Genomic DNA, 14,822 nt, shown 5'->3' on the forward strand with positions numbered 1-14,822 from the left:
CTATGAATGTTTAACCCTAATTCTCCCGGGGGGGGGGGCCATAATGGCCCCCCCCCCTCGACAATTTTCGCGATATATCTGCTGCGCAAATTTTTTTGACCTCGCTGCTCACTTACTTTTTACTTTCAAGTCTCGCGCAAATTTTGAGACCAAATTTGTGACGCCCGGGTACGCGCTTACGACATTATGTAAGTGCATGTCAGACCCAAAATTGCTCATAAACGTGATTTCATGTACAAATCCAATGCAGATTGTGTATTAGCCAAAATTCATAAATGTATCATTATTTCTACTTTTACGGATTAAACTTAATTAATTTTGCCTTGTTTATGATCAAAATTAAGTCTGGAACGATTTCCTTCGAAAAAACAATTTAAAAAAAAAGTATTAAAAAAAAGAAATACATAAGAAATTAAAAAAAACAATAAAATACATAAGAAATCAGTCTTGGTACCAGAATTTTTTTCATTCACAATTGTTAGGAATGCTATAAAGCATATTTTCACCAAAAAATGGCATTCTAGGAGCTTTATTTAGTGAATCAGAGCAAAAAGTATGATTTCATGAATAAATTAGCATAATTAATTCATATAAAATAAAAATATATGAATTCAGTGAAATTTACCAATGCAACTGCGTAGATAACGTCATTCTCTACCATCATGCAAATTTTCGTTGTGATCGCGCAATCCGCGGCTGAGATCTTAAGGGGGGGCCATAATGGCCCCCCCCCCCCCCCCCCCCCCGGGAATGACAAGAATCAAAATACCCCGGGAGATTTAGGGTTAAGCAAAGAAAAAAAATATATAAAAGGCTGTTTTGTCTTTGTGTCTATGTCATTGGCACCCCAGTAGTACACATTCCCTGAACATAATCTCACCAATGCTGCAATGTTTAATTCCTCATAGGAAGTGTGATTATCCATTTTAAAAACATTGCCTTTTCCATTTCTGAATTATACAGTTGTGTTTATGACAAAGATTAAAAAAGTGAAAAAGGATAAATTTAATAAATTGGGTAATGTAAAATCTACAAAATCAAGCAGATGAGAGAAAGAGAAAAAGATAATCAAACACATTGACTTACCTCCATTTGCCATAGAGGCATGAAGTCTGCACTCTGCCTTACTCTCTCAAACACCTTTTGAAGCTCAGGACTGATAAGAGTATTATCTGAAAGAAAAACCATTATTAAAGAAATCTCAAGTTCTTATCACTTTAATTGTATTTAATATGTTATTCAAATGAGGAATGACATTGGCTTGGAATGAACATACATCAATTCATGTTTCTTCTGTTATCTATATAAAAATGCTTGTTCTTCCTTTTTTAATGTTAGGATGAGGAAGATGTACTCTTTCACAAAATTCTTTTTTTTTATTATGATTTTTGAAGTCCAAATTAATTCACTGGCTCAGAACATTATTGCACAAATTGTGTGTTTTTACCTGGGTTGCATGCAATATAACCATGGTTGCCTCCAGGGACTTTTGAGTGGTAGTTTAAATATCGGCTGACACCTTACCACAGAGTGGTTTTAGAATCATTTTCATATTTTCTATGTGAGATGGGAAATCAGTACCAATCTTGCAAGTGAAATATTGCATTGAGTACAAGTTAGACATGAAGAGGGGTGGAATGGTGCCTATAACCAAAGAGACATCACTAGACATGGCATATAGAAGAAACAGAAGGGATTTATTTCCAGGTTTCTTACCTTGAATACTAAGCATTTGACCCAGTTTAAGAGCAGCACCTCTCACCCTGCACAGTGTATCTACTATTCTCTCAGCATTAGCTTCTGTCAACAATATATTTGAGTCTATCTTACCATCTAATATGGGAAAAAATGAAATATCAATATATTTCAATAACAAAGCATGGAATTGATTTATTGAACGGTAATAATTCACAATTTCTCAAAAAAAAATTTCTCTTTCTCTCTGCTTTAAAAGAATGATGAATAAATAGTATACCATAAACTACATATTGAAAAGGTGATGAAATTCTTATTTGAAATACTGTAATATTTGGCTCAAATACTACTCAGTACAATCTCACAATACATAACACATAATAAAATATAAAAACTTCATATCTTTATACTATTACTGGCACACTCAACACCTCAAAGTTGAAACATCTTTAAAGGTCAAGATGTTGATTTGAAAAAATAGAGAAAAATCAAACCAGCATATTGCTGAAAATTTCATCAAAATCGGATGTAAAGTAAGAAAGCTATGACATTTTAAAAGTTTCGCTTATTTCTCACAAAACAGTGAAAAACACATCTCAGTGACATGCAAATGAGTCAGTCGATGATGTCCATCACTCACTATTTCTTTTGTTTTTTGTTTGAATTATACATTATTTCTTTTTTTTTACAGATTTAACAATAAGGACCAACTTGACTGAACCATATAGTATTAAACAATGCTAATTCCACATGTTCAGGGAGGAATCACTGTTGTTTCACTTGACAATGAGGAGAAAAATAGAATATTTCATATTTCATGTAATAAAATACAAAGGAAATAGTGAGTGGATGACGTCATCCGTCTCCTCATTTGCATACCGGCCAGTATGTGCATATAACTGTTTTGTGAAATTAAGCGAAACTTTAAAATGTCATAACTTTCTTATTACACATCCGATTTTGATGAAATTTTCAGTGTTATGCTTGTTGTATTTTTCTCTTTTTATTCAAATCAACTTTTTGTTGGGGTGGACTTGTCCTTTAACCCTATCCAGGCCGGGGGGGGGGGCCTCGGAGGCCCCCCAACGATTCGCGCAATATTTTCGCCGTGCAAAATTTTTTGACCGCGCCACTCGCTGACTTTTTACTTTCAAGTCTTGCGCAACTTTTGAGACCAATTTCGTGTGACCCGGGTACGCATTTCGGAAATTACGCAACATTGTGTAAGTGCATGTCAGACCAAAAATTGCTCAAAAACGTGATTTCGTGTACAAAGTCAATGCAAATTGTGTTTTCAACCAAAAATCATAAATGTATGATTATTTTTAGTTTTGCTGGTCCAAATGTATTTATTTTATGCTGTTTATGATCTCAGAAGAGTCCCCAACAAATTTCATTGAAAAAACAATGAAAATAAAAAGGTCCAAAAACATAGAACTACATAAGAAATTGCAAAAAACAATATAATACATAAGAAATTGGTCTGATATCGCAATTTTTTCATGTAAACTTGCTAAGAAAACCACAAAGAGTTTCTAAAGCAAAAATTAGAACATTTGGAGCTTTATTTAGGGAGTTAGAGGGAAAAGTATGATTTTGCATACTAATTACGCATAAATTAGCATAATCACTTAATAGCAATTTGCATGAAATAAATTACTATACAATTTTGTAGATTATGTCCCAGACAACCTGCGTGCCAAATTTCGGCGTGATCGCGCGGTCAACGGCCGAGATCTCATGGGGGGGCCTGGGAGGCCCCCGGCCATATGAACTCCTAAAATACCCCGGCCTAGATAGGGTTAAATTTGTTTAAAACTATCAAGGAATTTCATCTTTTTTTCAATGTTTACTTTTTAAAAGTATGTGTATTCAATCTTTCTATCAAATAAAGAAAAAAACTTACTTTCTTCTAACCCAAAACCTCTTTTAACTTTTTCTGCTAGAGCTCCAACTCCAATACCAGCAGCTAGACCTAAAATGATACACAAACAAAATTGCTTTCAAACCTTCTTATTATAAGCAGTCAGACAGGAGCTCCTGTTATATATGCAATAAATACAAAGTAGAAACATGGTTATAGAAAACAGGATTTCAATATGAATGAATATCTTACTAGAAATCTTAAATTGATGTATTGTAATAAGAAAATGTTGAAAGAAATTAAATAATTAATCAAAATACAAATTTGTAAGGTAGAAACTAAAATTTGTATCTGATTATGAAATATTCTAATATTGTAAAATAATGATCATTATTACTGTATTCACCGTTTACAAAGAATACTTTGAAGATTTTAATAATTTTCAAGACACACACAAAATACAACACATATTTTCAATTCATGTTTAATGATCCAAACATTTATGCATCCATATTACACAAAACCATTATAACGATCAACATAAAAACTTGCCTCACCTCCAAAATTAAGAACTCTACTCATTCTTGATGATGGAACTGTTCTCTCTTTAGCTTGGGCACTGAGCTGTAGAAAAATGTTGATGATACAGTTAATAAATAATAAATAAATAATATAGGATTTGTAAAGCGCACGTATCCACCTTGCTAGGTGCTCAAGGCGCTCCTATATTACCCCGGCTAAGCTAGTCTACCGATTCTGGTGCGCACAGCTTTTTGAGAAATTACTTCCTGCCAGTAATTTACCTCACCAGGGTCGAGTGCAGCACAGTGTGGATAAATTTCTTGCTGAAGGAAAAGACGCCATGGCTAGGATTCAAACCCACGACCCTCTGTTTGAAAGGCAAGAGTCAGAACCACTAGACCACGATGAGCCCACATCAGATGTACCAGATGCAGTTAGAAGATGTACACATTATATTGGTTATAATTGCAAGAAAGTAATCTAAGTCAAGGACACAAAATTAAGTCATTCCTGAACACAGCAAGCGGTTCTTTGATAAGATTTTCCTAATGGGGCGTTGCAAGAAACTTGCGATCAATTGCAGATCTATTTTCGTTCGTGAAATCAAGTATATGCCGTGCAATTAATTGCAAATTTGCGATAGATTGCTAATCTGCTCCATGAAACAAGTACTTTAATCTGATTTTCTAAAGTTAAAAGTGATCAATCAACTGTAAAATTGCAACAGAATATTTGGGATTGATTGCAAATATTTTCTTGCAACACCCCCTTAGGGGTGCAAATGAGTTATTAAAAAAGGATATACTGATACCCTGGCACAAGCCAAACCCTTCCAAGGTGCCAAGGAATATCTTCTCAAGGCCAGGTTACCAAATTCAACATTTTTACAACTTACTGTTGGTTTTATTCTTGGTCTAGCAGCAGGCTTACGAGGTGGTATCTTTGGCCCTGAACTTTTTGTCTTCCCGATGTCGTCAGCTGAAACAGCTCCGGAGTTAAAGTATCTGCGAGAAATGTCACTGTGTACCCTATACCGGTACCGAGCAGCAGCAGTACTTGCTAAAGTATGGTAACCTCTAGAGGGTGCTGTTCCCTGTGGATCATTTTCTCTGGAAGAATGAGCTGCTGTCAAGTCTTCAGCAGCAAACTGAGAAGCTGACTCAGCAAAGGTATCACCCCATTCTTCAGGATCACTTGTCACAATGGAGTCACCCCAATCATCATTTTTCTCAGCCTATAAATTGGAAAATAATAGAATTTTGAAAGACATATGTTAGAATAAATAATGGGGAGTGGCAGTCAAGAAATTAAAAGGGCATTGAGAATAATTGTAAGTTTTCAAATTTGTTTTAAAATATTATCTACTAAGAATACTGTCATAAATGTGTCTAATGCGAACTTATTGTTGGATTAGATGGTCAGACCGTCAGTCACATAAGATAAGAAAAAAGACAGCTAAGATTTTGGGGGGAAAATTGTGTAGTTCCAACATGTGTTTCTATGCACTGTATGTGACTCAAGGCCGAGAAGATAATTTTTTTAATCTTTTTTTTTTGGCGATTCCAATATCTTACAGCATAAGCCATTAATTCTAAAATTTACTCTAACGCATATCAGGCAATTTCTTCAGCAGTTCAATATCCTGATAAGACAAGATTTCATATAATATTCAAACAATTTCTATGAAAAAATTGACTGCACAGGACAATATGAGATACATTGCTAATACCAACCATCTTCCATATAGACCTTTGTTTTGAATAGCATGTTCAAAATTTCATGAAAAAACAGGTATCATCAAAAGTAAAAACAGTCACTTAATTGTCTCTTCAAGAAGAAATAGATAAATAATTTCAAAAAGATATCTTTTAAAAAATCCCTACCTTGTTTAAATTCATCCATGCATCACTGACCCTCTCTTCTGTCTTGGTCTGGATACCTTGGACAGCTGACCTTAAACTAGAGTTAGCCCAGATCTGGCCTACTTCTTTGCATTGACCATCCACAAAGCTCTTGACCAAAAGTCCAAATCCATTAGCAGCCTTGGCGGCATCACCAAATCTTGATCCAGACATGGTGATTATCAACTCAATACAATCTCCTCAGTTATTTCCTGAAGTATGATCGATGACAATGAATAAAAGTTGGCAAATAGTAACAACATGATCAAGAGATTCAATAACTGTTTATGTCATGTGGAACTATGTAACCACAAATTGGGGTTGAGAGACAGGCATAAAGATTTAAGCGCAGAAGATATTCAGGTACCATACAATTCAAAACCACCTATAGATTCCTCCGCACATTTGAACAGGCCTAAATATTCAAGTATTTCTTTTCGTTCTTGATCCTTAGTCCAAACATGGACCTATTATGGTCCAAACAAATAGACCCTTTGTGCGTAAATGCGTCTGCATATACATGCCTTTTTCATACATGCTTTGTGCAATAGTGCATTCAAACTGTTATAATTAGTACTGCATAATTTAGACTTGAAATAACATATAATTCTGCTCAAATTACACATATTTCACAGCTGGTAGGATGTCTGGATGCTCATGTTGAAATAAACATGAATTTGAACACTTTCTCAAATTTGTTAATTTTGTGTTTGATTCTCTAGCACTTTGTAACAGGGTTGGCAAATTTAAATCACGACTTAAATATTCATTAGGTTGGCTGCTGATGTCACAACCCCAAATTACATGAAACCATAATATTTCATGTTTTATGTACATGAGTGTGTTATATGCCTCGCTTAAAATAAAATAAGTGTCATCAATATACCTAATGTATGGCAGTGTATCCTATTGCCGGACACCTTTATTTCAGTGCTTTAAAAATGACAACTAGAGGAAATACAATCAAGAAAAATTCACACTTGCTATTCCAAATATTATGAAAATTATAAATATGATAAAATTATTTTATATTTACCAACCATTTTCTTTGCATCGCAGTTGCCGCATACCCCTCCACGAAAAACAATTATTTTCGTGCGCGACAAATTACATCATGATTCCGGACGCGCGCCGGACGGGTAAAGATATCCTTGATTATAATGATGTAAGAGCAAATTTGTGTGATTTTTTTCTTCTTATATCATATCATGAGTAAATTCTAAGTATTATTTGCTTTTTTATATCGAATCTGAGCAGATGTTGGTAATAAATTCGTGTTCGATAACTTATTTTATTTTGTCTTGTTAGCTGCATGTTCCATGGCACTTTCCAATAATAATATGCTCGCGTTCGTATCGTGACGCTTATCAAGTTCTATCGATGCGCTGCCGATCGACGGCTCTACTCACGGTATACCTCGCGCACGGGTACCTTGAGAACTAGCCATCGATGATCACCCACAATTCACCACACCTCATCATTCGATCGAAGGAGTGGACGAGATTGAAATTCTGCAAAATCAGGCCCATATTTCCGTTAGAAAATATATCAATTGTTAATACAAAACTATGTTATATGATATTTTAAGCATTTTCTGTCATTTTGAGAGATAATTAGGTAAAAGTTGGATTTTTTGCCTTGTTTTTATTGCAATCTTGTTCTATGTATTGCTCTGTGAAATCGAATTACGGAAGTCTTACGGTACGAATTTGTTTTAGAACGCAGTAATATGCGCGTCCGGAATCATAATAGTGTCCGGTAATACAATACGTGACTATACTAAATTTGTCAATCCAACTTTTTTAGTTCTTGGAATACATCTATAGAATAAACATAATTTCATGTTAATACAAAAGACAGTGGCGTAATGAGCCAAAACAATTTTAGAGGGTTCAATATGGTTTATCGTGTAAAATTACGAAAAAGTTGTGAGCGAGCAAAAATTTTTGCTTTTAGTTTACCTTTTTACTTTTAGGCAATTTGCTTCCTCTTTTATCTCGGCAACCCCTGGTCCAATTTCATGATCTTTATTCTTGGTGTCATTTTACTCGTGTTTCAAAGCTTATTCCAGTTAAACTATTTAAAACTAGAATTACGACACTTCAATTTTTGGGGCACATCCCTATAAATATCCCTCTAACTAAAAGTTAAGTCTAACTTTATATCTACACCATGTGACCATGCACCAGGCAGAGGCAGAGAGGATTCAGACACAGCTGAAAATGTCACTTTCTTTTTTTACATTCGATTTTGATGAAATTTTCAGTGTTATCCTTGTTTGATTTTTCTCTATTGATTCAAATCAACTTTTCCCTGGGGTGGACTTGCCCTTAATTGTATTGCATAACGTTTAACGGACTCACCTGCGAGTTCCACTTCCAAAATTTCCACCGGCGTGTCGTAATTTGCTGGGCCAGCGGAGAAGGCAGCTAAACATATCAGATTACGTTGCTCAGTCTTGATCTCTCCAGCACACAAAACCACAACCCCCACGAACATGCGATGCGGAGTGGTGATGTAATGAACAATTTTGTGAAAATTATGAAAACAAAATGGAAAAATCCATTTCATTAGAAGGTAATTATATTAAATGGATTCTAACAAAGAATAGATGGGTCTATCTCAAATTAAAAGCAAGGAATATACTGAGGATTATTCTTCAAAAACTAGGACTAAGTTGTCAAAGATTAGAATGAGTTGTATCTCCTCTTTGTCGAGACTATGTGAATGTCTATTTTTCTATTGAAAAAGTATTTATTTTTCTTTGGACGGAACAATTATTCCCTTCTTGATAATGTATCAATCCTAGCAGAAGTTAAAGACAAACTATGTTTTATGCTCCTTCACTTTAACTACGAGAAACGCAAATTATTACAAAGAAACGAGTTGTGTCTTCAAATCCCGGAAGTCGTAGTTTCGCGCCAGCTTTAGTTCACGTGGTTTATTATTCCCGCGAAGTTCATAACAAAGATTTGGATTCTGATCTAAAAGAATACGTGCTCTCTGACTGATTGTGCTCCAAAATGGCAGGATTTGATGATCCAGGAATCTTTTTCTCTGACAATTTTGGATCAGAAGATCAACCTGATGATGGCAGGATTAATCGAGCCGCCTTGCAACGTCGTTTCAAGGACTTTCTTCGAAAGTTTCATGATGCAAACTTTTCCTACAAATACCGGTAAGAAAGAGACTGCACTGCACTGCTAGCGCGGCTGGCGGTGCGGTGTGTCTGTGCATATTTTTGGGACATTTAAATTTTAAAGGTAAAAGGTAAACATTTTAAAGGTTTTAAAGGTAAAAGCTAGATCCACTCAAGGATTCATTACCATCCTGCCTGTGGGGAATCTAGTACAGGTAGGACTATGGAGTATGGTGTATGCCAATGCTGTACACAGCACACAATTTAAAGCCTTTAAAGGGAATGGTCCGGGCTGAAGTAAAATATTAATATGTGAAATAAATAGAGTAAAATTCAGGTAAGAGTTCCATAATATATGCACCCCAGGCCCCACTAAAATTGAAAACAAAAAATAGGAGAAGGTTCAGAATAATATATCTAGCCCTAATATAGGCCTAGGCCTAGAACATATATGATGGGGGAGTGGAAATAAATACCAAAATATGGCTTTATACCGTCAAATTTCGAGCAGGATCTATCTATAATCTAGTTTTATTTAGTCGGTAACTAAGTAAGTAAAGCCAGGGACCGGCAGGGTCTGTGTCCTGTGAGTCAAGACGAGTCGAACTACCGGCTGATAATCGTTAAAAATACCCCTTCCGGTATCAGCGCTTCTCGCTAGCATAGCGGGAAAGGTCTTGACTGCAGATAAAACGAGGTGAGTTCGAGTCCCAACTAACATGACTAAGGTATTTAAAGCAACAGTAAAGAAATGATAGGAACAAACCGGAAGTCTCAACAATCTTTTTTTATTTTTGGTGGGGGGTGCATATGGAACCATGGAACTCTTTCCAAAATTCACAGAGCAAATTGCTGAAAATTTCATCAAAAATGGATAACAAATACTGAAGTTATTGAATTTAAAGTTTAATCAATAAGACAATATTTTGTGAAAACAGTAATAGACTATATACGCACATCGTCATGAATATTCATTAAGTGGGCTGATGATGTCACTTCCCCACTTTCCTTTTTCTTTTGTTTTACATGTATTACATGAAATCATAATTGTTTCATTTTTTCATACATGTGTAAATGATGCGTCTCCATTATGATGAAATAAGTTGCGGCAATAAATAACTAATGCACTAAATCAGTTGTCAATCGAATTATTTTAGTTCTTGGTAGAAACATTTTGAATAAACCTAATATATAATAAAATAGAATTGAGGACTTCGTGATGATATTTTTTGATATTTTGACATAGATCTAGACCTATATATATGTCAAAATATTATTTAATATTTTGACATAGAATCTATATGTCAAAATATTTAAAAATATCATCATGAAGTCCTCAGGCTAATAATAAATACAAAAGAACAAGTGGGGATATGACATCATCAGCCCACCTAATGAATATTCATGAAGACTTGCCTAGAACTGTTTCACAGGAATAATGCAAATCTTTCAAAATTCAATTACTTCGATATTTGTTATCCGATTTTAATCAAATTTTCAGCATTTTGCTCTGTGAATTTTAATCTATTTATTGAGATATAAATATCTCCAGGCTGGACCATCCCTTTAAAAAATCATTAAAATATCACTTTTGTGACCAAATATACTAATTTCCATACAGTTGCAATTTATTTTTCATTAGTAACTTGGGAGTAATTTTTTGTATTCACCAGAGCGCTCGAAAACTTGAATTTCGGGCATATTTTTATGTTCAATTCAATTCAATTCAATTCAATGTCTTTATTTCCATATCAGTAAAAAAAATAAAATTCATATTTACAACACATAACATTATAAATGCATTTCTAGTCATTAAATATTTACATACATAAAGAGAGCATTAAAAAAAATGCATTTCATAATCCATGTACAATAATATAATAGATGAGGAAAAAGGGGGGAACTAAAAAGCGAAGCTTGTGGGTTAAATGTTCCCCCCAGGAACAAAAATTCAGTAGATTGTGTACACAAAGAAGATGATAAAAAAAGCGTTTAAACAGAGTAACAAAGCAAAAACAAAACAAACACATCCACACCACACAGTCAATCACACAGGCATGGGGGGGGGGGAGGAGGTATTTGTGCCTAGTCAATTGTGCCTGGAACAAGTCACTCTAAAATTTGTAAATGAAAAGAAAAAAAAAAAAAAAAAAAAAAAAAAAAAAAAGTTTCAAGTGAACCAGCCACAAAGAGTGAGACGCATCAAATACCGGTAAAGCACAATGTACATACATATTATCCAATTATTAGAGAGAGAAAAAAAAATATATATATTTAGTGACTATAAGTGGATAGCAAGCTTGATTTACATTTTTGTTTAAAAGAGTTTAAATAGCTGCATGATGTAACATTCACATTCAGAGTATTCCATATCCGAGGACCTTGATGACGGATTAATCTCAGTGAGCGATCATTTTCTACTTTTGAATAGTGTAATTTTGAACTTTGTCGGGTATTGTAAGAATGAATATGCTTATTTTGTTGAAAAAATGAAGAGATATTGCTAGGTAATATTGTTTTTTTTAGTTTGAACATTAGAATAGCAGTTTGGTAAGTATGAATATCAAAAATATTCAACGTTTTAAGTCTAAAGAATATTGGTTGAGAATGGGCAAGGAAATGAGAAGATGTACAAATTCGTAAAGCCTTTTTCTGAAGTTTGTGCAAGGGTTCAAGTTTTGTTGAACCTGTCCCTCCCCATGCAATATTACAGTATTGTAAATAAGGAAGGATTAAAGAATTGTATAGCATTATCAGATGTTTTTCGGGAAGAATAGATTGGAGTTTAAATAAAATGCCTATACTTTTTTATACTTTCCTACATATTTCCAATCTATGCTCACTGAAATTAATCTTATCATCAAGGGTGACTCCAAGAAATTTAACATTTCTGGTCATTGTAAGATTGACATTATTCATAATTAAGGAAATATTCAATTGATTATGAACAGTATTTTTGTTTGAGAAATATAAAAAGTTTGTTTTTTCATAGTTGACAATAAGTTTGTTTGCATTAAACCAGTTAGTAATTTTAATCAGTTCACTATTTGTTTTGTTTATTAAATTAAAAAGATTATGATCTGATGCAATAATTGTGGTGTCATCAGCAAATAAGATAAACTCATCCATATGTACATGTATGCCCTCTATTAGTGGAAAGTAATATGGCAAGACAATTGTAATTTTTCAATCTCTATTTTTAATTAAGAAAAAATAATTTAGAGAATCAAATTTACTAAAAAACCAAGTTGTATGATGAATAGCTGTAATGGAAACTGACAGTGTCAAAAAATCAAGCATTTGTCCCAAAGAAAAAGAGAAAATAAGCCAAACATTGCCAACCTTATTTCACCTAGTCTTGAGGACGCAATGATGATGACTTTTAAAATAATTAAATATACTACTTCATCATTGACGTCTTGACACTCTTCCCATAGTCGCAGAAGAGAAGGACCAAAACAAAGATGGATTTCCCTCGGAAATCATCTTTTGAAACAAAAATCACTCGAATTTTATGAATTTCATTGATTTTTACACCTTCCTACGCCTAATGCATAGGAAGGTTTTAAAAATTATAATATAAAAATGTGAAAAAATTAAGGTTTCTTACCTAACTGATGCCGAGTAGACCCCTCGATCCAAATGTAAACAACGTAAGTACAATAGCGTTGACCCTTGAACCGCTTATGTATGACAAACTTCCGGCTAGCGATGCCGTTCTGATGAATAATTCATAGGAAAAAAATATTATTTCGCAAATGTTAAAATTTATCACGTAATTATAAATAATTAGTATAATACTAATAATTATTTATAATCATGTAATAAATTTTAGTATTTGTGAAATAATCATTTTTATCTATAAATTATTCATCAGAACGGCATCGCTAGCCGGAAGTACGTCATACATAAGTGGTTCAAGGGTCGACGCTATTGTACTTACGTTGTTTACATGTGGATCGAGGTGTCTACTCGGCATCAGTTAGGTAAGAAACCTTAATTTTTTCACATTTTGATATTATAATTTTTAAAACCTTCCTACGCATTAGGCGTAGGAAGGTGTAAAAATCAATGAAATTCATAAAATTCAAGTGATTTTTGTTTCAAAAGATGGATTTCCGTGGGAAATCCATCTTCGTTTTGGTCCTTCTCTTCTGCGACTATGGGAAGAGTGTCAAGACGTCAATGATGAAGAAGTATATTTCATTATATTAAAAGTCATCATCTTTGCGTCCTCAAGACCAATTTCACCACACAGAGAGTAATAACAGAGAACAAGATTGTATCATAACCTTGTTCATAGAATGAGTGGTCTAGATCTAGGCCTATGGCCGATCGAAGATGGAGTAGCCAGGAGGCTCCTAACTTAGAGATTAATAAATTTTCTACGTAGGTTAATCTCCACGTACAGACTGCTGGCAGCCGTCTGTTTCAAAGAGTTTTTTAACATGATTTTTTTTTTAATTTCTTGCGCTCGTACAAAGACGGCTCGCGATCGTGCAGCCACCATTAAGGGGTTAGCAATACAAAATCTCCATGGAGCAAGGGACGGCCTGCCATTGCACTACACGCGACGTAATTTTCATGATTTTTCCATGATTTAATTAAATAAAATTAAAGCTCAAAATCACAACTTTATAAATATATCAGGGTTTTGACTTTGAGGAATTGAGCTCAAACTTATAACTGTTAGTGTTTGTGTATGAGTAACCCAAGCAACGTTAGACTAAAGTAGATCTAACAGTTTATAAAATGGGCTAGACTCTCTGACTCTACAATATCCTTTTAGATCTAGATTCTAACCCTTTCGGCCAAAAGTTGTCTCTTTAAAAAAAATTAGATCTAGACCTTGTTAGATCTACATGTAAAAGGTCTAGATCTAGATTAACCCAGGGAGCTCCTGCGCGGGCGGGAGCCCAGGGGCTTACCGTGTATTTGATCATACTCACAGGACTAGCATGATTTATGGTCTAAATATTTCTCCAAATGAATTGCAAAAACAGAAATTATGCACTTACCACAATTATATGGATGTAGGTCTAACAAGTGGCAGTTTCCTGACATCAAGGAACAGACTGGAACCTCAAAAAACAAAAATTTCTCTCTTACCCCAGTCTAGATCGGCCATTTTGTTATGATTCATAACAAAAATGGCCGATCTAGACTGGGGTAGAAGGAGAAAACTTTTCGTTTTTTTGAGGTTCCAGTCTGTGCCTCGATGTCAGGAAACTGTCACTCGTTAGACCTACATCCATATAATCGTGGTAAGTGCATAAATTCTGTTTTTACAATTCATTTGGAGAAATATTTAGACCATAAATCATGCTAGTCCCGTGAGTATGGTCAAATACACGGTAAGCCCCTGGGCTCCCTGGGTTAGATCTAGATCTGAATAAAAATATGAAAAGAAGAGGAGCATTTAGATCTACTCACATATGTTAGTGTCGCCATCTTGTCTTACAGTTACATGCATAATTATAAGGTTCAGTTCTGGACACAGGATCTTCTGTTCCTCTAGGCCTACGTGTATGTCCAGCTGACCTGGTGACTGATAAACAGTGACGTCTGAAGAATTGGCACGGTCCGGGGAGGAACCTTATAATCAAATTTAAATTCTGCATTACGCCACCAAAAATCAATCCTCTTTTCAAGTTGTAATATACCCTTAGAATAATCTAGATCTAGACTCTTCTACAAGCTC

At 34.5% G+C, this 14,822-nt stretch overlaps 2 protein-coding genes across 3 annotated transcripts in view; one reads left to right on the forward strand and one right to left on the reverse strand.

The window, feature by feature from the left end:
• Positions 1 to 8,897, reverse strand: part of LOC129265084 (atypical kinase COQ8B, mitochondrial-like) — a 19,806-nt gene extending 10,909 nt beyond the window's left edge. The window contains exons 1-7 of one of the 2 annotated variants that reach the window (XR_010294051.1): positions 8,346 to 8,754; positions 5,965 to 6,194; positions 4,977 to 5,315; positions 4,117 to 4,183; positions 3,602 to 3,670; positions 1,717 to 1,833; positions 1,087 to 1,172 (exon numbers count right to left, since the gene is read on the reverse strand). Coding sequence is in view for 1 of the 2 variants with exons in the window: in XM_054903069.2 (XP_054759044.2) it covers positions 1,087 to 1,172; positions 1,717 to 1,833; positions 3,602 to 3,670; positions 4,117 to 4,183; positions 4,977 to 5,315; positions 5,965 to 6,156 (870 nt within the window). In the remaining variant the exon portion in view is untranslated. Of the gene's footprint in view, positions 1 to 1,086; positions 1,173 to 1,716; positions 1,834 to 3,601; positions 3,671 to 4,116; positions 4,184 to 4,976; positions 5,316 to 5,964; positions 6,195 to 8,345 lie in introns of both variants that reach the window. The other variant, XM_054903069.2, reaches the window with a different exon arrangement.
• The window catches only part of LOC129265083 (DNA replication licensing factor mcm5-like), a 22,859-nt gene continuing 16,875 nt past the window's right edge, over positions 8,839 to 14,822 (forward strand). Inside the window, exon 1 of the mRNA XM_054903068.2 lies at positions 8,839 to 9,160. Coding sequence (XP_054759043.2) covers positions 9,006 to 9,160 — 155 coding nt within the window. The 5' untranslated portion in view covers positions 8,839 to 9,005. The remainder of the gene's footprint in view (positions 9,161 to 14,822) is intronic.

This window comes from Lytechinus pictus, chromosome 7 (assembly GCF_037042905.1).
Source record: "Lytechinus pictus isolate F3 Inbred chromosome 7, Lp3.0, whole genome shotgun sequence".
Lineage (NCBI taxonomy): Eukaryota > Metazoa > Echinodermata > Echinoidea > Temnopleuroida > Toxopneustidae > Lytechinus > Lytechinus pictus.